At 28.3% G+C, this 24360-nt stretch overlaps 6 protein-coding genes across 6 annotated transcripts in view; 1 reads left to right on the top strand and 5 right to left on the bottom strand.

Annotated features, from left to right (window-relative positions):
• Positions 1-297: 297 nt before the first annotated feature.
• LOC113386730 (esterase FE4-like) lies at positions 298-3573 on the top strand. Its single transcript, XM_026624489.1, has 8 exons — positions 298-310; positions 708-868; positions 1575-1671; positions 1887-2131; positions 2194-2400; positions 2460-2937; positions 3064-3208; positions 3423-3573. The coding sequence occupies exons 1-8, from the start codon at positions 298-300 to the stop codon at positions 3571-3573; spliced, it is 1497 nt and encodes a 498-aa protein (XP_026480274.1).
• Positions 3574-9401: 5828 nt separating this feature from the next.
• Positions 9402-13198, bottom strand: LOC113386728 (alcohol dehydrogenase [NADP(+)]-like). The gene is made up of 6 exons (XM_026624488.1): positions 13071-13198; positions 12384-12530; positions 11825-11953; positions 11170-11383; positions 10545-10703; positions 9402-9494 (listed from the first exon to the last, which is right to left on the bottom strand). The coding sequence occupies exons 1-6, from the start codon at positions 13196-13198 to the stop codon at positions 9402-9404; spliced, it is 870 nt and encodes a 289-aa protein (XP_026480273.1).
• A 1235-nt stretch (positions 13199-14433) lies between these two features.
• LOC113386727 (alcohol dehydrogenase [NADP(+)]-like) lies at positions 14434-16892 on the bottom strand. Its single transcript, XM_026624487.1, has 7 exons — positions 16759-16892; positions 15994-16140; positions 15794-15922; positions 15529-15736; positions 15287-15445; positions 14867-15036; positions 14434-14551 (listed from the first exon to the last, which is right to left on the bottom strand). The coding sequence occupies exons 1-7, from the start codon at positions 16890-16892 to the stop codon at positions 14434-14436; spliced, it is 1065 nt and encodes a 354-aa protein (XP_026480272.1).
• Positions 16893-18714: 1822 nt separating this feature from the next.
• On the bottom strand, positions 18715-19044 carry LOC113386726 (late histone H2B.L4-like). The gene has a single exon (XM_026624486.1). It carries the CDS (start codon positions 19042-19044, stop codon positions 18715-18717), a length of 330 nt encoding a protein of 109 aa, XP_026480271.1.
• Positions 19045-21371: 2327 nt separating this feature from the next.
• LOC113386725 (queuine tRNA-ribosyltransferase accessory subunit 2-like) lies at positions 21372-24319 on the bottom strand. Its single transcript, XM_026624485.1, has 8 exons — positions 24082-24319; positions 23007-23183; positions 22820-22911; positions 22568-22752; positions 22324-22499; positions 21791-21993; positions 21559-21684; positions 21372-21486 (listed from the first exon to the last, which is right to left on the bottom strand). Exons 1-8 carry the CDS (start codon positions 24199-24201, stop codon positions 21372-21374), a joined length of 1194 nt encoding a protein of 397 aa, XP_026480270.1. The 5' UTR covers positions 24202-24319.
• A 1-nt stretch (position 24320) lies between these two features.
• Positions 24321-24360, bottom strand: part of LOC113386724 (dimethyladenosine transferase 2, mitochondrial-like) — a 3228-nt gene continuing 3188 nt past the window's right edge. The window contains exon 5 of the mRNA XM_026624484.1: positions 24321-24343. Coding sequence (XP_026480269.1) covers positions 24321-24343 — 23 coding nt within the window. The remainder of the gene's footprint in view (positions 24344-24360) is intronic.

Genomic DNA, 24360 nt, shown 5'->3' with positions numbered 1-24360 from the left:
TGAAGAACTGAACTAAAAATGTGATTAATGGACGCCACATTATTTATATTTGATATTATTACCATCTTTGTATCATATTTGCTTTTATTTTTTCATTTTTTTTTATTTCAAATATATTGTTTTTTTATAGAAAATTGCCTCGTTTTTCTATTTTGTATAAGACTGTTCATTTATTACCAGCAAGTTATGTGAAGAAAATTAAGAGAATAATTTTTTAAATAGATAGATGATTTTTAAATGGGATAAATTAAAATATTCTCATATTATTGATAAAAATCAAAAATGATATTGATAAAAATGTTACTGTTACGTAATAATGTTTGAAATTTCCCATAGTGATTCCCCATATTGAAAACATCATTTGGATTTAAAAGAATATTTTCAACTTGTTTCTCTCAACCGGTTTCTTCATATTTTATTTTATTTATAACCATTACAAAAAAATGCAGACTGCATATATAAACATTCAATTAACATATTGATTGTTATTATTCAATGCAAATTGCTACTTGTTAGTGATACAGCTTTGACTCACCGACCTATGTCAATATTATTGAAATTCAAATATACTTCTAAGACAAATATCACTACTTTTTTAACATTTGTTGTATCACAAGCATACGATGCTTGTGATATACATCATACTGTCGGAAATATTTTCTATTAAGCCTATATAAAAATGTATTTATTATTATTTTATGTACTAGTTTTTAATATTAGTGTTGGTTTTACAATATGTGAACCTCAAGTTACAATTCAGCAAGGAACACTTTTAGGAAAAGAATTGATCAGTGAGAAAGGAAATGTTTTTCATAGTTATTCAGGAATTCCTTATGCAAAACCTCCTCTTGGGGAACTAAGATTTAAGGTAAATGTTTAAAGATTAAAAATTTAGTTTGGCGATAAATTGGAAACACTAAAAATTTTGTAATGTAAATGTTTTTATGTATATCCACACAGTCTGTGGTGCACACAAACACTCTTTAGGAGACGTTCATTAATCACGTTATTGATTTTTTTAAGAATTTTTATCTGTATGAAAATCACTACTGCTTGATATCAGGTTGTCCAAAATGCAAAATTCAAAGCCATGCGCTTATCAGAGCACTACGAAACTCCCAAAAACAATAATGAATGAATTTTGTCAGCAAAAATATATTAATAATAATTCTATTACATTTTTTTTTTTAATTTTAATTTTATTCTCTAATCTGTATTTATAATTATATTTAACAGAGAATGCTGACAAGTTGTTTACAATTAGTTTTTCTACAAATCAGTAGATACTCCCAGTGGCGTATCTACTAGAACTAATATAATAAAAAAAACTAAAAAAAAGGAAAAACACAATAAAATATAGTAAAATTTCATGTATCTTAGTTAGAACCATATTAGATTTCGAGGTATTTTTCTTAAAAGCCTGGTCGCCTAGCCTTCCTGGTATAAATGACATGCTAGTTGGTTAGGATGGACGTCTATTCTGTTCTTATAATTAATGGCAATCATTAATATATGTTCTTGAATAGGCATACCTACAATTTTATAATAAAATGATTTTATTTATCTGTTTTTAGCCTCCACAACCTGCAGAACCATGGTTAGGTGTGCGAAATGCAACCCAAGAAGGAGATGCTTGTAGATCACTTCATTTTATTACAAATGTTAAGATAGGTAATAAAAAAATAATAAGTTACAATATTAATTACAAAAATGCAAAATTTTACTCATTACAAGTATAAAAAATTAATTTTTTCTGTTATCATTAGACAGTAGGTCAATGCCAGAAATTGCTGTGTTTTTAGGCAATTTTTACTCTTGGCTTTTTATTTGAATTTTGAATGCGTTCTTTTATAAAATGTATATATGTCTGTTATTTCTTCTTCCAGGTGCTGAAGATTGTCTTTTTCTCAACGTCTATATCCCAAAAACGTCTGAAAAACCTCTTCCTGTAATGGTATGGATACATGGAGGAGGATTCTATCAAGGATCAGGCGACAGCGATTTGTATGGACCAGATTATTTGGTTGATTATGGAGTTATTTTGGTAACAATTAATTACCGATTAAGTGTACTAGGATTTTTGAATTTGGAAATAGAGGAAGCACCTGGGAATGTCGGGTTGATGGATCAGGTGAAAATAATTTAAGACAATTGAAAATAAAATTGTAGATATAAAATTGCGTGTTTTTTTAGGTCCAAGCCTTAAAATGGATCAAAGAAAATATCGCTGCATTTGGTGGTGATCCCGACAATGTAACTATTTTTGGATCCTCAGCTGGTGGTGCAAGTGTGCATTATTTAGTTTTATCAGATCTTGCCCAAGGACTTTTTCACAAAGCTATTTCTCAAAGTGGAGTTGCTTTTAACCCTTGGGCACTTCAACATAAAGACACTAAAAGGGTAATCTAGTAATTTCAATAAGTTATCATATCAAAAACTTATAACACTATATGTTTTAGAATGCCTTTGAGCTCTGCAGACTTTTGGGACATCCCACAGAAAATGAACAAGAAGCTGTACAAATACTACGTAATGCCTCCATTGATGATCTTATAGACAACAGAGTAAAACCAGATGACAAAGGTCAACTGTTTCTTGATCATCCATTTTTACCATCAATAGAAAAACGTTTTGCAAGTTTTGAACCATTCTTGGATGAAACGCCGGAATCAAAAATGAAATCAGGAAATTTTAATAAAGTTCCTTTTATGTTAGGCTATAACAGTGCTGAAGGAATTTTAGGTTTGATGGATTTTAAAAATGATTCAAGTATATTTGGAAAACTAGAAGCTGATTTTGAAAGATTTGTACCAGTTGATTTGACCCTGACTTTGAGATCTGAACGTTCAACAAAATTGGCTAAAGATATGAGGAAGTTTTACTACAACGATGAACCTGTTTCTTCAAACAATACAGAACATTTTGTTAGTTTACTTGGTGACACCTGGTTTTTGAGAGGAATTAAACGAGTTGCACAATATGCAATCCAAAACTCTACAGAATCTGTATATTTATATATTTACTTGTTTGATGATTTTGGATTTTTGAAAAAAATCATACTAGATCCACATTTACCAGGAGCTGCTCATGGCGATGAACTTGGTTATTTATTCAAAACAATTTTTACTGATTTTCCAAAAGATTTACCAAGTGCTGTTGTAAATCGGGAAAGACTTTTGCAACTTTGGACTAATTTTGCCAAAACAGGGTAGGACTATTAAGGTGGTCCTTAATATGGACATATTCGAATTTCCTTGGCACCAAGGGCTCAAAACTTTCAGAGAATTGTTTTTTATCAATTTGGAACCATTTGAGCCCTTGGGAGCAAGAAAATTCTAAAATGTCCATATTAAGGACCACCCTAAAAACTATATATTTTTAAATCTAACGCCAGATACAATAATACATAATTTGTTTTGCAGAAATCCAACTCCAGAAATCAATGATGTACTACCAGTGAAATGGGAACCAGCTTTAGCAGAAAAGCAGGATTATTTTGATATTGGCAACGAATTAAAAATGATCTCAGATCCTGATGAAAATCGTTTGCAATTTTGGGAAGAATTTTTATAATATACTAGATGACCCGACAGGCGTTGTCTTGTACCCATATCAACAATTTTTTAATATAATATACTAATATTTACCGTTTACGTTTACCTAAAAATAATAATTATTGTTTTTTAAAGTACTCTTCACGCCAAAATGAATATACATTTGTAATATGAGCGATGTTAAATGTAGAACTGCTTTAAATAAAATGATGAGTCTCAATTCCCACACTATATTGGAAAATGAAGTCTTTTAAACGGTATAACATAACCATAACCATAACATTACACTGGTACTTCATGTTGGATTAAATTAATTCAATTTTTTATTGTTTAACATATCCAAAATTGCATCTTAAACTTTTCTTAATCGATAACGTGTGGGCCGAATTGTATGTATTCATCTTTACTTTCCCATTTGTTGTTATAAAGTGAAATCTTTATGAATTTTAAAAATATTGTGGAAATATTAGTAAAAGATGCAAATAAATTATATATTGAAAAAAAAGATTATATTGAAAATGTAATATCCGAATCTTGTGTTGGCGCCCCCTAAGGCGTGCGCGCCTATTTTTCGCATGCATCACATTAAACGTAGGACCGGCCCTGATTAATACTTAATTTCATATTTTAAGTGAATTAATTTATCATATCCTGTTCATATGTGTATAACTCAATCTGCCATACATATACTGTATCTTATATTATTTTAATTTTTGGAACATCTCAGCTGCTTTTTGGTAATGATAATGTACACATTTTATTTTTCTTATTCATAATCATAAATTTATTATGCATATTCTAATATTGTTTAGGTTCATAAGTAAATTGAATTTTTTGGCAGATGATAGTTTTCATTTATTTTCAATGCAAACAATGACATGTCGTTCTTTACAATATTGCGCATAAATCCCAGTACTTTATAATCACATACATCCTAGAAAATTTCCTTAACAAACTTCAGAAAGATTTATCAAAATCCGAATAATCGTTTAGGAACTTTATATAATAGCAATAAAGCTCAAATTTATTCTACGTTTTAGTTTGAAAACGTTTGTATGAGAAAGAAAGGGTTGTTTTTAGGGTTTTCCCGGCAATTATTCGATTTTTTCTCGCCGTAAGAACCATCCTTGGACTTCAACGAACATTTTAAAAAAAGAATTGGCCAAATTGGTTCAGGCGTGGTTGAGTTATGCGCTTACCAACACATTTTGCGATTTATTTTTATATATAAGATTTATTTGCTTACATGAGATTAGATATTAAAGAATAAAACTTTATGATTTATCCATATATTTGTTAAACAATTTTGGTCAAGAATATAAAATTACGATCAAATGTGGAACTAACAGTAAACTAATCTAATATCAGAAAATTGAATTATTATTCAGTATTTACTTCGGATCTTTTAGATTTTTACGACGTCGTTTGGGACATATGCAAATTCCAGTTTCAGCGCACTTACATCCTTTATCAGCACATGGACATGGTTCCTTTTTCTTGAATAGCTTCTGTTTAACTGTTGCAGTTGCTGGATCTGGTTTTGTTGCTACAACAGCACCACAAGTACAAGGTTTATTACCACAAGTACATTTAGAATCTGGTATTAGTCCAATACCAGGTGTTGCTCCACATGTGCAAGGTTGGTTACCACAAGAACACTTTGTCTGGACATTCTTGTCACCGGGTTTTTTACATTGGCAACCTTCTTTACCACAAGGGCAAGGCTGAGGAGATGCACTCTGAACACCACATGGACAAGGTAAATTTCTACCGCAAGGACAGGTTCCTGTTTGCATGCATGGACAGCTACTTCTGATGACAATGTTCAACGATTGACCACATTGGCAACATCGGTTACGACAACCACAATTTGAATTACCGCAACCGCAATTACTAAATGGACAGTTTTGGCGACGGCGAGGGCAGTTAGGGCAACCACAAGGACTCTGACGACAGGGGCAACTCTGGTTACGGAATGGGCAACCTTGTTGGTTCATGCACGGGCAACTTTGGTTATTAAGTGGGCAGCCTTGGTTTTGGCAGGGACACCGACTACGATTACGGCAAGGACAATTTGAACTGTTTTGTTGCCAAGGACAGCCTTGGTTAGGACAAGAACAATTTTGAATGCGGTATGAGCATCCACTTTGCGCAGAGTGTTTTACACCTATCTCATTATTCATTGATTCGTCATTGAATGCTTTGTCGGGAGCATTGGTTGTAAATGAGTTTACCAACTCTTTAGCAATTATTTTTTCACCATCGACATTCCATTTAGGTTTAAAAAAGGATTTATCATCCATACAAGTATCTAACCTGGTAGGATCTTGTTTGTTGATATCTGTTGAGGCAAATATTTCGTTGAATGATTTTTCAGTATCAGGATTTGCTTTATAATCGGTTAAATAGTCCATATTCCCAACACCCTTTTTGTCATGACAACAATCCGAGTGCGTAAAACGTGTAATGGAACTAGTAATTTTTGAGAAAAATGATCTTAAGGAATTTGTGATCTTGAACGGATACGTTCCTTCCTCATTGTCGTTGTTAGGGCTTTGAGATCTTGCTCTCAATTTACTAATGTGCTTATTGGTCATAAAACTGTTGCAACTTCTTAGTAAACGAGATGCATCTGGTTGTTTTTCTGGTTCCCAAATTTGATCCACTTGATGAGGACAACCACGTCGTCCACAACTACAAGACTGACTTCTTACAATATCAAACAGTTTTGGTATTTTTATTGCTACATTAGTGCTGGAATGGTTATGATAAACAACTTTTTTCGGAAATTGTGCATTGGGTATATAATCATCATTTTTGTCGTGTCTGAGAGATTTATAGATTTTTGTAGAACTTGAAATTGGATTAGGTAGTTTTGGATGCATGTTGAGTGTAGTAGTACCTATGCACATGGGTGGCTTGCCTTTCCGAGATATAGATCCGTCAGAAGTTGTACAGGACAGTTTGGATTTCGATTTAGTATTTTTTGCAGCTTGGGCTGGGACAGAAGAAACATCTGTTTTTAAATCATTTGTACATAAATGCCTGGTGAAAGTGTGATTTTTACGTGTGGGAGAATCAACAGATTTTTTACATGTCAAAGGTCTCTTTGGTTCGCAGTTGGAAGAGCATTTCTTGTTTTTACCCGCTGACAACTTCTCCTGGTATGTTAGAGACCGTTGGTACTTTTTGACCGGAACGCAACATTTTGATGAGACTTTTTGTCTTGGAGATTTGAGTTTTGACTTAGATCCTTTGCGTTCTTTCCACAGGTGGACCACGGTTGAAGACTTTTCAGTACGAATACCATCTTTTGTGACTGCAGTATAAGGTTCACTTTCAGCGCATTTAGTCTCATTTGCACTTTTGCTTGGTTTTGCAGGACACTTGACTTTGCAAGATTGCAATATGTCACTTTTAACTGCCAAGCATTTATTAGAAGTTTTATCTGATTTTGGTCTTTCACAGCTTTGTGATCTACGTGCTGACTTTTGTGCCCATTTAGGAAGTCTTTTGTTACGTTTAGAAGCAGAATAACCACAATTGGGACATATGGTAAAATAAATTTTAGTCTTCTTTTTACTTTTATTTAGGTCTTGTTTTTCAGGAACTGATTTGGCTTGTCCAGGAATTATAAGTTGCTGAACTGGAATGTTTTCAGCACTAGCTGATTTTCCAGCATATATAAGCTGTTTCTTAGCGCAGTTCCTATAATTTGCTGATTTTTGTACACAACCAGGACTTTTTTTAGTGCAGTCTTTAAAGTCAGAATTGAAACTGGCTCCATCTACAGATCCGCAAATAGGTTTTTTTATAAGCCTGCTTGCACTTGCAGCTTTTTTGAGACTGTCTATACACTTTTTGCTGCAGTCTTTATATTCTTCCTTCATTTTAGAAACTGATGCTTTTGAAGGCATGTTGACTTTTGGTATGCAACCACATCCACTAACTGACATTTTTACATAATCCAAATTTTTTTTATTTGCTTCAGAATGACTATGGATTATGGAATGAGGCGCATTTTGGAAAGGTAAATCAACAGCTGTAAAATTAGCATTTGCTGATTTTCTTGGAATATCAGCACTTTTATTAACGCTTATTCTTTTACCAGCACTTTTTGGACGATACGAACTTGGCATTTTACTCGACTTTGGTCTTCTATTATGTCCCACAGATGATTGTTTTTTGAATGATTTTCGACAATAGTCATTTATTTTTTTGCATAAAGTGCAAGACTTGTTGTCGAGTATTAGTGACTTGTAGAATCCTTTGCAGATTTTCTCAATAAATTTGCCATATTCTGTACTTCGGAACTTAGTTATAAAGTCCATGGAATCTTCGTTTTCTTGTTTTGGAAATACAATTAGAGCCTTTGACGTTGTGTCTTTAGACCAGCCATGGTCTTTTGCAGGTGGTGTCGGTAGAGATTCTTTTGGCTTAGTGCTTTTGTTTAAGTCAATTACATTATTTTTTGCTGTCGATAGAGTTACCAAATCTGAAATAGAAAATATACGTAAAACCAATCACAACATTTTCAACACCATAAATCTTTCAGTACCCAAAGTTTTAAGATCAGGAAATATTTTAGGCTTTTTGATTTTGAAATACAGTTCACTTTCAACTGCAGGTTTGAAACTGTGACTAAGATCTTGCTGAATTTGCTTCCAGCCTCCAGCAGAATGCAAATATACTGTACAGCCTCCACAGCATTTGTTGGTTTGTTCTCTAATAGTTGACAAAAAAATTCGAAGATCTAATTCTCATATCACTGGGTTGATCCCATGGATATTCAGGATGTCTTATTACACCATCCCATTGCCTATCGAAATAAGGTAAATAATGGTAATATTAATTGATCATTAATTACAAAAGTCACAAAAAAAGCAGTCTGAATTGGATGTGCGGCAAATTTTTTCCAATGTACCTCTGAATACAAATCTAAAGTCAAAATTGGGGCTTAAATAGCAAAAAATTGAGAGTTTGCAGTAGTAATTTGCAAACTTATTTTCAGATATTCAATTGCAAACATTTTTGCAGATTACCCATGGGCAATGAGGAGTAAATACAAAAGGCATTTCCATAGAAATTTGTATGATTGTGAGTAAAATGCATTAAGGAAAATCATTTAAATGAATTAGTGCATTATAAAATGCATTAGCAAAAATCATGTTATTTTAAAGTTTTCATTTTGTATTCGATTTTTTTATGAATTTAGTAAACTCAATAAAGACTATTGAGTATTCACATTGAGTTTCTTTTGTAGAATACACTAGTAATGGAAAGTAAATAAGAGAAGCATTTCCATAAACATAAAATGCATCACCAAAAATTATGTTTACCCATTTTTTTATAATTTTTATCAAATATTTTACGAGTTTACAATGTGCCAACTTTTCATGAATCTTGCCAAAACATTTAAGTACATTTTAAAAAAATGCCTTTCAAAGTCAACTGATTTTAAATTCATAGATTTTAAATTTATAGTTTAACAATAAGTCTAAATGCTAGAAAACTTGGGGCAATTGTCATTTTTCTTGAGTGTGAATCTAGAAATATTTCATGGTTACGGTTTCCCAGTTTAAAGAACCAAAAATAATAACATTTAACTACAAAAATCAGAAAAATTGCTATAGTTTGACCAAAACTTTTGGTTACACTTAAAATCTCATAATTTTCAAACAATATGACAAAAATTTTCTATTTTTTTCTTGGTAGTTACGATTAATACTATCACCCCGTTGAGTTCTGGACACCCTGTATATATTATACCTGAAGTTGAAAATGCGTCCTTCTTCTCCTTTATCCAATTTAGCCATTCTATCAATTTGGTCCTTACTCAATTTAATATTAACTGCAGCCAAAATTATCTTTGAGATAATTTGGATCATCTGTTTGTGGAATTGGAATCGCTCCCAAATGCATTATGTATGCCAAAACCACCTAAATCAAAAATTTATAAATGAATTATATAATAGAAAAATACTTAAGTAATTGAAATATTAATATATACTGATATTTTAATCAATTTGGATACAAATAATTAGTCTAGTAATATATACAGGTTGAGAGAATATAGAAAAATATACATAGAAGCTTTTTATTTACATGTTTATTAAAAAAGTCAATTAAAAAATCACTACACACGGACCTTGAAGGACCAGATATAATTAATTATCAAAAAGGCTATATCAGACCTGAAATAACACACAACTGAATGGAAAATAATAACTAGTTCAGAATTTGTTTGTAGAAATGTAATGTATTTAATTTTAGTAAATTGTATTAGATGTTATCGGTTCAAGAGATACGTACAGAATGAATAATTTCTTATAACTATAGCTTGGTACCTACACTAGGGTAGAAAATTATTTTATTATGTCAGGTAGACAAAGATAGATGAATAAAATTTGTGAGGCTCGAACAGAAGTTGTATTCAACTTTTTAATTTATTCAATATATTTATATTTATATTTGTATTTAAGTTATAAAAGTTCATTCGGATTTGTTATACTAATATGTATAATTATTGAATAATACTTACGAAGAATTTAAGTATTTATGGAATTGAAAAAAAATATTACGATCCTGATGTAAATGCGTCAAATTTTGATGAAACTTGCCAATACACTTCAATATAATTTTAAGGTATAATTAAAGTAAATAAGTTTTAAAGTAGCTTTTCTCAAAGTGGACTGATTTTAAAAATTTAAATTTATAATTTAATAAAAAGACTAAATTCAAGAAAGCTTGGGACAGTTGAAGTCATCTTTTTAAATTTATTACAAATCAGTATCATCTATATAAACTTGCATACAATCGATATGCTCCATGTTTTCTATCATCAATATATGTTTCTTAGGTACATTACTTTATATAATAATTTAAATTTGACTTTTGTAAAAAATTTGAACTTTTTACAAAAATTTCGATGATTTTTTTCAAATAATGCTCTTCTATGATATGTTTCTTTTTATTTCAATAATTATTTACCTGTGCAGGTGTAACTCCTAATTCCCTGGCGATATCTTCCACGGTTGTATCATACATCGCCGGGGCAAAATCGTCAGATACAGAATTACCCATACTTCCAAGAGGACTGTAGGCTACCAGGACAATATCATTATTATGGCAAAACACTGACAGCTTTTTCTACAAGTAACAAGAGAGATAGTAGAAGTTTCAACCAGGTGCAAAAAAAGACAAAGACAACATATAGGCCAATTCTGCCGCACAATAGACCTATGTTATGGCAAGGCCATGTTACGCTCTAACTTCCATACACTAAGCTACTGAATCATACTGAATACTGTCAAAATGTCATGTATTTGCCGTGCATTCAGGCGTTTTTTACCCATAAAGTACAATGTCACTTGTATGTTATGAATCAGTGTCAGAAACACCCTGTTATCTAAGATTGCTTTTTTGACATTTGTGTGGTTTCTAGGTTAGGTTTTTTATCTGACACGCCTGACAGCACAGCAACCATATTGCTTTTGACAGTATTTAGTATGAAAAAGTTTTTCATAACATAGCCTTGCCATAACATATTGGTTCAATAGTTTCTTGGTCATGAGTTTCGATAGGTGACCTATCAATTTCAAATAAATTTTTTTACCTGTTGTAAATAAGGATGTATTTCGACCTGCAAACAGGCTGGTTTAATTCGACAATGTTTTAAGACATTTTCGATCTGACTAATGTTGAAATTGGATAATCCAATGTGTCGAGTTCTTTTCAAGTCGACTTCTTGTTCCATTGCTTTCCAAACTTCCACATGATCTGTTGCATAGTCCCATTTTATTGCATTTTTGGTATTGAGAGAACTTGGCCTGGAGAAAAATATTTTTTAATTTTATTTATGGATTTTTTAAGATATCAACACATCAGAGCATCATCGTAAAATATTACCCAATTAGTACTCAAAATTCGCCAAATTTTCCAAAATTTTACAAAAATTAGCAAAAACTTAAAAAGGCAATTCAATTTACTTGTTTACTTAGTTTGACAATGTTTGATGAAATGGAAAACTATTATGTATGATATGATATAGTATGATAAAATTATTGGATAAATTAGATTAACAACGGTACCTACTGGTTGAGCTACAATTTACATTCACGTTTCTGAAATTTCCAAAAAGGCTATTTTTGAATTATAATCAATAATATTGCGAAATCGAACATTTTAATGTAATAGTTAAAAATAGTCAATATTTTTAAAATAAAATTAATAATATTACATCGTTTTTATTAAATGATTTTTATACTTACCAATTCCAACTCCCTGCATTTTGATGATCAAGTGTGATTGATTTGGAGGCAAAAAATCCGAAAGGAACATGTGCCAAATATAGATCTATATATTGCAATTGTAATCTTTTGAGAGTCTCACACAAATATCTAAATTATAAAATTTAAAAATTAAAAAAATATAAAATATATAAATTAAAAAAAATATTTTATAAAATTTATATGATCAAAACAACAAAATGTTCAACTAACTTCTGGTTACTAATGCATTTGGAAAAAAATATGAGCTATCAATTTATTTATTATAAATATTTTTTTTATATTAAATTTGTTTTAGATTTGATTATGTGAATAGCAAAATTCTCGACCTACAGTTTGCTAATTACTATAAAACAATAATGTGACCTATAAATTTGTTAGATTTTTTTAAACTGAGATCACAATAATGAAACTAAGATATGTTATATTTCAATTACTCTTGAAAGTGTAATCAAGTATAATTTGTTTTAATGATACTGACTCTGACTTTTTCATCATAAAATTATTAAAAAATTGAAATATTAATTACTTATTGATGTACCTTGACACATCCTCGTCTCGTAATCCAAAAGGTGGCAATTTTGAGGTAATAAATAATTCTTTTCGGCTATGACCTTTTTTGAACCATCGTTTTAAGGCTTTTCCGATTGAGACTTCGTTTCCATAAATATATGCTGTATCTAAATGCCTGTGAAATGAATTTTATAGCAAAAAATAAAATGAATAATATTAAAACTAAAAATGCAATTTAATTGAAGTTAATTGCCCTTCTAGTTGATTCTAAAATAGGCAACCTGGTTTAGAAAATGATATTGAATTTTTAATAAAATTGTAATTGAAATATTTTGCATATTGATGAGATTCACATGCAAAATAAAGTTGTAACAAATTTCTAAAAGTCTAAAAAGAGATTATTCTCAGTTTTTGTTGATGCTTAAAATGCTGCTCAAAATTATTATATCTATATCAGATTCAGCTTATTTGTATCTCGATTAATTAATTTATTTTAAAGCAAGATTTGGCTAATAATTATTGATCCTTCATGTCTAATTAAATACAATTAGATTCATTTGATATAAAATTTTGAAGATCTTGGCTTATAATTCTTAAAGGTGTTTATTTGTGAAACGCTATGAAGTAGCTTTTTTGGTAAAAGTTTGGTAATAATTTTTATATGGTGGATTTTATGGTAAATTCATTTAGTAGTAAGTCATAATTTTGTTATTACCTGTATCCTAATTCAAGGGCTTTATACAAGGCAGCTTCAGTTTTCATAGAATCGTGCAACCTCCAAGTGCCAATACCAATTTTTGGTATTTTGATTTTGCAGCCCAATTTCTTTGGCTTGCAAGACATTTTTTGCTTGATGTCAAAAAGTTGATAGTAGTTTTGACTTTACTGTTAATTTCATTAAAATTTTGTTCTTGTAGAGTTTTCACAAAGTTGAGCCTAGAAATGTATATAAGAAATGACTATTAAGACTTAGTAAGAAATTGTGCTTAATTTAATTTATTTTTAAAATTTTACTTATCTTAGTTATATAATTATTTTATATATCATTTTATATATATTTAAACTTCGGTATAAATTAAATTATGCAATTATTATTGAATACATAAATGCATTTCTAGGTAAATTCCTTCTTGTAAATATTAAAGATTCATGTTTGGAATATAAATATCACAACTATATTTTTTGAATCCCTTTTGAAATTTTCCACACTAATACCAAAAATATTAATTATTGCTATACTTACTTTGTAAATATAACTTATAAATTTTGCAACCAAAAATCATCGAAATTTACTTTTATGTTACCCTAAATTTTCAATTCATGTTTTTATATAATTTTAACAGTTTAAATTTACTTTTTTTTAAATTTTGTTACTAAAGTTTTATTTTAATGATTTTTTTCAGGTAACTGAATTTTTTTTGACATTTCAAATTTAGATGTTTGAAAATTTTTGTTTTTATAGATATGACATCTGCATTATTTTTTGGTGATTTGAGAAACCCAAAATATAAGGTCATTTTGAAAAAAGTGATATAAATGTTTGTGGTTTTGTAAATAAATTACAAATATTTAGAGAATCAAAATTCAAGTCAACTGAAATTTGTATTTACACGTCAAAAGACATGTCTGTCATATGTGTTTGGCACTAAAAAGTTTTATATGAGCGATGTCCGACATATATTTCTGGCAAATTAAACTAAAAATTTCTTGGCTTGTCGAGGAAAAAAATTAATATTGGCCTGTGTCAGTCATATATGTGTGGCATAAAGAATTGCATTTTTTAAGAATTTTGTATAGAAAAATATCATAAACAAATAGAGATCCTATCCTATACAATATTAGAATACCCTGTGTTCATTCTATAGTATATTAGCAAATATATATTTTTTTAACAACAATAAATTAGACAGATTTTTATATAATAAATTTATTTATTTAGCAAGAATCCAATAGTACAAAATATTTCAGTTTAATAATAAAGTTTTGTAGAAACAATTTAAGTTAACATTTTTATATAATTTTAGAAGTACAGATTTGAAAATATACATATGCAATATTACGTAATTATTAAGTAATTTTTATTTTTTACACGTATTACATCTTTTTGCCTTTTTGATCTTTGCATGTAATTTTTTGCGAAAGCATTCTGGTATTTTCCATGGATATTCAGGATGATTTAAAACTCCTTCCCATTCTCTAAAAAAAGATAAATAAACTACATTTTAAAATAATATATAAAAACAAGAATTAGAACAGATTTTCTAAGAATGTTTGAGGAATATATATTGATGAAGTGAATATAGTACATGTTAATGTAATAATTTTAGATGATATGTTAAAATTGTGCTTAAATTTAATTGAAAGGATCTAAAAGGTTCTAGTAAGGTTGTAAATTATTCCAAAGTAACATGCAAGGTTTTTGACTCGGGATTTTGCGAATACATCTTTTTACCTTCTTCCAAATTAAGATTTTGTAATTATATTTTAAAAATATAATTGATTTATTTTTACCTGAAGTGAAATATACGTCCTTCTTCTCCTAAATGTAAACATCCAAGTTCTCTCATATGTTTCGGAGTTAATTCAATAAACTGAGCCGCAAAATTTTCTTTCATAAAATTTCTAGATTTGGCCATCGGTATTGGAATTGCTCCCAAATGAATTAAGTACGCTAAAATCAGCTATTTCCAACAAAATAACATTAGTTGGTAATTAAATAAAACACTAATTGTTTCAATAAAATAATAATAAAAGTTCAATTCATTTTTGGTTGCTCAAAGACAATTCAGTGGAAAAATAGACTTTTGAGAAAATTAAAATCGAGTTTTTCTGGTATTTTCATAAGTAAATTCTCGTATAAGGTGAAATATAGAATATTACTATTACATTTACAATTCTATTATAATTAAATTGTTTTAAAAATTTTACTACCTGGGCAGGAGTACAACTCAATTCCTTGGCACACTTTACGATTAAGGGATGTTTAAGGGCAGATTTATGTTGTTTAGACACAGCATTTCCATTACTTCCAAATGGACTATAAGCTACCAATTCCATATCATTACATCGGCAATAACACGATAACAACTTCTAAAAAAAATTAATCGAATAAATCAAAAATTTATTAGAAAGTCAAATGGTCCTTAAGAGAAGCAGTATATTTTATCATTTACTTCTTGTAAAAATGCATGCATTTCAACTTGCAAGCAGCTAGGTCTAATTTTACAATTTGTAAATAATTTCTCCATTTGTTTAATATTGAAATTGGATAATCCTATGTGTTTTACACGTTTTTCTCGGACAGCCTGTTCCATACCCTTCCAGACTTCTACATGATTTGTACAATAGTCCCATCTTATTTTTTCATTTCCTTCTTTTGACCTATGATAATAATAATATAAATAATAAGTAAAAGTTTACCTTTATACATGTTTTTACCATTCCAAATTTCCTTTTCTATTGGGATCCATTTTCATAGTTCTTGGAGGAAAAAATCCAAATGGATGATGAATTAGGTACAAGTCCAAGTAGTCGGTTTGCAGCATTTCTAAGCTCTTGTTTAGATATCTGATGATATTTAATTTTATATTATATTTAAATTAATAATTGTAGTTTTAAATATTTAAAGCAGTTCGTACATATTTACTTCACATCGTCGTAATCCATAAGGTGGCAATTTTGATGTGATAAATAATTCTTCTCTTCTGTTTCCTTTAGCCAGCCATTTTTTTAGAACTTTACCAATTGATATCTCGTTTCTATATATGAAAGCTGTATCTAAATGTCTGATAATAAATATAAGATATATTATTATTATTATTATTATTTTATTTTTTAATATAACAATGTTTTCTGTAAGTATTGATGAAAATTATTATTTGCTTCCATCAATTATTTTGCTTATTAGTTCCATCAATTAAAACAATTATTTTTTTATTGGGTATGTCTGCAGTACGAATCCAGCCTTGATTTAAATAATTTATATTCTATTTTAAATATGTTTTTGAAAAAAATGTTACACCATTTTTTGACTTTCAAAATTGAAGAAATCTGAGTAAGATTCTCCGCGATTTATACAAGAACGACCGTGTAATTCAAAGTTATTTTTGATATTTTTTCTAAATTTATTTTTGCTTGGTAAAATTATAAGTAAGTAGATCATGTTTATTTAAAAAATAACTATTTCTTAAATTACTTATAAGAAAAATGATGAAAATTCATACATAATGGTTCATTGTTTTAAAACTTTGTGAATTCTCATCATCAGTGGTGTAAAATATTTGGTGACCAATGGTGTAAGAATATAATGGAGTAATATATGAAAATTATTGATTAAACTAAAGATAAATGGTTTTAATAAGTAATTGTTTATCAATATTTTATTATTATTAATATTTTATTACCTATATCCAATTTCTAATGCATTTTCAAGAGCCAATTCAGTTGCATTTGCATCGTACATTTGCCAAGTACCAAAACCAATTCTTGGCATGCGAATTCTGCATCCTAATTTTGTTGGTTTAACTTGGCAGGACATTGTGGTAATTTTTTTAATATAACTAACTTTACAATTTTTTTATTTTATTGAATGACATATTTTGTGATAATAATGATCTTTATAAACTATTTATCTCTAAATATTTTTTTTGGATTTTTATAGTTTTATATATTTTTTTCTCATAGTTATATTTTAATCAATGACTTTGTCAGTTTGACTTTCTCATGAACATATTTTTGTTTTTGCATTTGGCAAAAATTAATATAATTAATGGTAAATTTGAAATTTACATAATTTTATATTAATTGTTTGGGATAGATGCAACATGTATCAAAGTGCACGGAATTGCGCAAAGTGGTGTATTAAGCGAGAAATCCTCTTAACGCGGTTTCACTACATATATAACACATCATATATATATAATACATATTATATTAAGACTCCTTATTATAAATGTGGATGCTTGATTTTGACAAGCAAGTTTTTAACTTTCTGAAAGCAAAGATTATGTTTTGCCAGAAAATCCGACTTACCAAAATTACCTTGACGTTACCAGTCATTCTGAATTGTTTGACACCAAAAATGCAAAATGTGTGCGTTTGTGTTAATGTGAGATAAAAACTTATCTTTCCATAATATTTTCTCAAAAACTGCTGAACTAATTTCAAAAATTTAAAAGCCATTTGGTAAAACTCGATAAGGACTAGCGTTCATATATAATAATAATTTTAAAAAAATAGTATAAATGAGGATGCTTAATTTTGACTTATAAAGTTTATTTTTACCTGAAAATCCGATTTGCTGATTTTATGTTTTCTCGACGTTACAAGTAATTCTGAATAGTTTGACACCAAAATTGGTAATATATATGTGCGTATGTGGGATAAAATTTGGCCTTAACATGATGATTTTTCAAAAACTGCTGAACCGATTTCAAAAATTTAAAAGCGATGTGGCAAAACTCGATGAGGACTAGCGGTCTAGTTTTGTGAGACGATCGGCAGAGCCGTTTTTTTTATAATTAGCATTTAAGTGCATAATTTGGCCATCAACGTTTTCGCTAAAAAAAACTGAATCGATTTTCATAATTTGAAACATTGGTATTAAGTATGTGATGCAATATCTTGAAGAAAAAATGTTATGATATTATTGTAGTTTATTTAAGGCTTGTAGATCTTGAAATTGTTCTGGTGGTAGAAAAAATGTGCAATTTTTATTTAAATCCCAAGTTTGGAAAATAATTAATAACAGCAGTATCAAGAAAAAAATATAATATGAAAATAATTGTAATATACTAGTTGGGAATAGTGTTGATTTGATTTTAGTAAAGATCAGCCGTTCGTTTCTCTTTAATTAATTGTTGAAATTTTTTTGAGATTTTGATGATACCTTAACTAACGTACTAAAATATTATAAAAAATTGTTCAATAAATTATATTAAATTAATACTACTCTAACTCATCAGTCAGCAAGGTAACTATTAATTAATAGTTACCTTGCTGACTGATGAGTTAGAGTAGTATTAATTTAATATAATTTATTGAACATTCATACGAAGGTAGACCCGTAACATAGCGTTGCCATATTATTTCTATTTCATCCCAGAATTGGCCCAGTTTTCCTTAATTGAAAATGACTCTTACAACTAGTTTTTTAGAATTTGATAATAACATCCAAATTATACATTTTCAAATATTTATTTACGTTATCAGGGATACATTTACTTCAAACTTTTAAAAGACTTGTAGACATATTTAAATAAAGTAAAGGTAACATATTTATAAGTAAAATAATATACATTGATAAAAGAAGAGTATAATATAAATATATTTAAGTAAACTAAAAGTGCTCCACAAAATCTTTATTTACACCTTCTTGAGGCATTATACTTCTGCAAAATCCTATAACCGTCTCTTAGGGCAAATTTGCCCAGGTCGCCTGGCATCAGCATCAGGACTGCCGTTTGAATTTCCAAAGTAGTGATTGTCTTCTGGTTGGCATGTTTGACCAATTGGGATGCCTCGGACGCTATCCTTTCTAAAATGTCCTGTTCGAAGCTCTCCATAATACTCATAGCCTTTTTCGAAATACTCATGTGGGGGTGAACTTCTTTAAGGATTTTGTGAATATAAATGCCATAGCTTTCTTTGCGCTTACGATTTCTTCTATTGCCTCGATTGTAGGAAGGCATGGTAAAGGATTACTACAGCTGGATTATAAAGGACACTTCTTCAGTATTATGTGTAAGATAATGGTTGTAATTTAAAAAACGCAGAATACTAATTCACTTCACTTAATTGTTATATTTAATATTTTTAATCTTCATACTTCAGACTGAAATTTTTATTTGTATATTTATTCATTTGTTATATTTTTCAATTACTTATTTAATTACTTTTGTTTTTAATATTGCTATATCACTTCGTTTATTATATTGTCAATATTTTTTAATATTTTTAATATTCATTCTTTACACTGACCATTTCAAATTTAAATTCCGCGGCTTATCGTTTATCCTCCATTTTTTTTAATTTTATTGTTGGTACTATGGAGATAGTTTGACAAACGTCAAGTTGACGTCTTTGACATTGACATTTAAATTTTAGCAATCGTATAACCTAAAAGTGATTTTTTTAATTCCAGCTGTTTGTGATAATTTTTATATATTTTTTAATTATATTTTGATATTTGGATTGATATACAAGAATCATAAAATGGATGGTAGTAATACAAAACCTCCAGGTTAGTTATTGTAAACTTTCAATTCAATATTGCATGTAATTGCACAGGTTTTCTCTTATCGTTCGATCTTAGAAAGTTTAGCTTTGGCTTTCGATTTTTTATAAAATTTTACCCTTTTCAGAATATTTAAACTTCTCGCTTTATTAGTAATTATGTATGTTACAGTTGTACTTAATTTTAAATTTGCCTAATTTGCTTGTAGTATAAATGATTCCCAGATTTAAATTTAGGATATCTCAAACTCTCCCCTTATCATTTATTTATCACCTTTTTTTTAAAACAATTATATTATATTTTATATATACATATCATTTGTCTATTTCATTATACTACATTATCTTAAAATATCTATTCAATCTTCAATTTCTTTATAATGTTTCTTTATTTTGCTTTTGAAATTATTGTCGTCATTGGTATTCTTAATATTGATTGGCAGTACATTATATATTTTACTTACTCTTATTTTTTATTTAGATTTTTTATCAAAATTTATACTATAAGTACACAACAAATTGCATAATTTGTTATTGCATGTCATATGTATCGTTTAGATGATGCCGACCATTTAAGTTGTTTTACACTTCAGATTTATTATTTACTTTACCTTTTGATTTCTTATGACAATTTATTCTACTGTTGAATTAAATTGCATGCATTCAATTTGCTGTTGCATGACTTATATTGCATAGTTGATACTAAGGTTTTTATTTATATTTCATCTTTTCTATTTCTTTTAAATGCGGTATATCACACACTATACACATTCAAAAGCAAATTGATTTACCATTGCATTTTGATTTAGGTTATCTATATACCTCACCTAGTTTTTCATTTATGGTTCTTTGGATTTTTTATAAAAATTCATACTAAATGTATATTATATGTTTACGACTATCTTGTAAATGCTCAATTTGCTATTTCATGTTTTATATCACATAGTTAACAAAGAGATTTCAATTGAGTGTAATTAAACCTCTCGTCTCAATTTTTATTCAGCTGTTGATTTTTTTTTATAAAAATCCTTACTATAGATATTGCCAGTTATATAAAAGTTTTGCTCTCTCTATATCCAATTTTACTTTTTTGAATTAGTAACATTAATTAAATAAAAAGCCTATTAATAATACCAATAATGTTAAGTGGTAAATGGGCTTACAAAATTCAATCTCTTATGAATTGCATATTTAGATATAGATTTTATTATATATTTGCTAATTTTTCTCAGCTTTAAAGCTTATATTACTCATTTCATTTATGATATACTATCCAAATTCTTGAACCTATATTATCATTTACAAATCCACATCATTTCATTCATTTCCACAACTCTCACATCACCATTTTCATGCATCTCATTACTCCCAAACAAAAATCAATCTAAATCATTCTAATCTATTTTTTAGGCATGACGCCAGGCTGGAACGATCCCCCAATTTTATCACACAATGTGAAAAGCAATGCAAATAAAACAAACAAGTTATCAAATAAACGAGTGGCTTTTCCAATTTCTAGTAATTCTAACACGCCTCCAAATATTCCTCAAAGTTCTCAGATTCCTGCAATGATGCCACAGTCGCAACCTATATTTTGCAATATACCACAAAATTTTAATGAAGCCCCTAATATGAATAATGAATACAGATCATAGATTGATTTATTTTGATATATAAAAACTTTTGTGATTTATATTGGATATTTATTTTGTTATAAAAAATATTTTAATTACAATTAACAAGCTTAAATGTATATAATAATAAATAGTAAAAATACAATTCATTAACTATTTTTTTCATACTGCATTTCAATGTGTTGCTTTAGGCTATCAAAATTATTTTCATTGATGTTTTTTCTGATTGTTTCAAAAAACTTCATATAGTGATGTGTATTATGTCTGAAAAGAAGAAAAACATTAATTTTTATTAAAAGACATTAATATAAAAATAAATATGTAGGCAATATTTACATTGCTAGTAAAACTGATCCTAGTAACTCTTTTGTAGCCGTTAAATGGTTTACATAGGCTTTTGTGTGTTTGGTACAAGCTAAACACTGGCAATCTTTCAATAAGGGTGTGAAATCTTCTTTATACCTAAAAAAATATAATAGACTTATATATTTTGTTAATTCCTTCAAGAGAAATTCCTTAGAAAATATTTTTTAATAATATATTTAATGTTATTTTGAAGAAACCATACTTATCATCAGCCAAATTTATTTCTGCTTCATTCCCATTTTGATTTTTGGGTTCAAAACTGAATGTTAAGGCACAATTTCTTTCTGTAGCATTATTTGCATAACTTGTGTCGAAAACATCAATTCCCAGAGATATTAATTTCATAATAATTATTGGTGGAAAGGAACCACTAACAGACCGTAGTAATGAAGGTGGTGAATTTGACTGAAAATAGAAAGAATATAATAAATAATTAAAAAATATGATAAGCATTTAGATCTCATGCATAATTATTATAAATTATTAATTGTAATCAATTCTTATTGAATTAAATTTCAAATTATTAATGATTAAATTCAAATTGTTAGTGATATTTATTTCATTAATAAAAATTCTATTTTCATTAAACTGATAAAAAAATTAAATTAAAGATTGTGCCATAAAATGTAAAATATCTATGTAATATAAAGGAATAATATTTTTGCTATAAATAGCAACTGCAGAGTATAAAAAATTCATATACAAATAAATTAAATCCTTTTAATTTCAACTTACAATTACATATTCTATGATTTTATAAAAATCATCATTGCAAAGATTTTCATTAAATGGTCCATTTGCTTGAAGACCATTAATCAATATTCCTCCTACACTTGAAAAATACTTCGATTCCAAAATACATTTCAAACTATTTTCACAATGGTTTTTGCTGTATCCTCCGGTTACTGCAGCTGTAAAATAATATCAATTAATAGTATTACAGTAATAATATAATGATAAATGATTTTTATTAGCATACCTAAGACAAAACAATTTTGCATTAGCCATTTGTTATCAACATGCAATTCCATGCATTTGTTGAACATTTCATTAGATTTCGAAACAGCTTTTGTTAAAAGCTTTTCACTACTATTTGGTCCAGTGTTGTCATCACAAAGTGTATGATAAATATCTGGTTTAAATTTTGAAATTATATCTATATATCTGGAAAAAATATATAAATTATTAACTATTTTTTGCGAAATAAGTATTACTATTTTTTTGTATTTACTTTGTAGGATCTAACAGAACTTTTCCATGTCTAGTCCATAATGGTATATTATTTTTATCACTGTGCCCTTCCACTGATTTTACACCAGTGTCCTAAAAGAATTATTAAATGATATATACTTTAGCAAACAAACTTGTCTTCTTATCACAAATTTAATAAATATTGAAGAATATTAATATATTTATACTTGAAAGGATAAATAAGTAAGGCAGTCTCCCATAGCTGCAAATTTAGCAATGCCGTCTTTAAAATCTTCCAAAGACTTCAAAAATGTCATAGTACTTGTTAATGATACGCTGATAGCTTCTGGATTTTTTGTAATCATTTCAAATACTTCCCTCGTGATGTGGGGTAAATTAGCACCCTGTAAAAAAATTGTTTGTTAATTTAATGAAAAATATAGTTTTTATTGCAAGATGTACCACATTTTTATATTTATTTGAGACAATATGTTAAAAAAAATCAAGTTATAAATGATAAAAAGTAATTGGTAAATATTTTTGTTTATAGAGCCGGTAAAATAAAAAGTTGATAATATTTTGGTAAAACAATTTTAAAAAAGACTGATAAAAATTTTGGAAAAGAATATTAAAAATTATTGTTGGAAACATTTGAATAGCTTCATTGTCTCGGAGTAACACATATTATCAACCTAACTCTGGTTTTCTTTTTTTTTTTGTAAAATATCTAGAAGCATTTCATTTTAAAAGATTTTTACAAGACTTTTGGAAGATGTTTTGGATCAATCACTAAAAGTAGATTATCGTTCTTTATATTTTATTCAATTTAATTTAACTAAATTGGTTTAAGCAAGTATTTAAATGCAGTAAATTTCTCGACTAAATGGAAACTAAACTAGATCTATTTTGCATCATCAGGTGATTTACTAGATCTTATATTTTCAGTCATCTAATGGTTTATTAAATTATAGCAATGGTGCACGACCTATAAAAAACATTGTTTTGGACAAATATCAACTAGTATTGTTATTTATTTATCAGACTACAGATTTATTTATAATATTATGTAAATATATATATATATATATATATATATATAGAATAATTTTTTATTAATTCATTTTTTGATATCGTTTCAAGATCTTTTGTTTATTTCCTAAAGCGCGCCCCATAGGTTTAAGACCACTGAATTAACCTCACTTTTTTGGCCATTATTTTGTCTCAATGATTAATTTTTTAAAAGGTAATTTACAAATATGAAAATGTGGCACATCATTAAATATTTAAATATTTTATTTATACTTTTGTATAATGTAATAACAACGGCGTTTCGTAAACTACTCCTGGCATGCTTTCTATTTCTTTCAAAAAACCCGTACGGGCTTTTTGATTAAGGTGATTTATAACAAATTTCATTTTCATTCACTAATTTTCTTGTTTTATTTTATTTATAACTATATTTTATATCACTTTTAACTTATTTTTATTATTATAATTGAGCCGCCTGTACATTCGAGTATTTTTGTATTGACATTTTTAGGTTATGTTGTAGAGGTTAGAAATGCTAATGAGATCACAAAA

This window comes from Ctenocephalides felis, unplaced genomic scaffold (assembly GCF_003426905.1).
Source record: "Ctenocephalides felis isolate EL2017-DRISC unplaced genomic scaffold, ASM342690v1 CF-g0.4_SCAFFOLD_03571, whole genome shotgun sequence".
In the NCBI taxonomy this organism is placed as follows: Eukaryota; Metazoa; Arthropoda; class Insecta; order Siphonaptera; family Pulicidae; genus Ctenocephalides; species Ctenocephalides felis.
The sequence above is the reverse complement of the archived record's forward strand: the minus strand, read 5'-3'. Positions and strand labels throughout refer to the sequence as shown.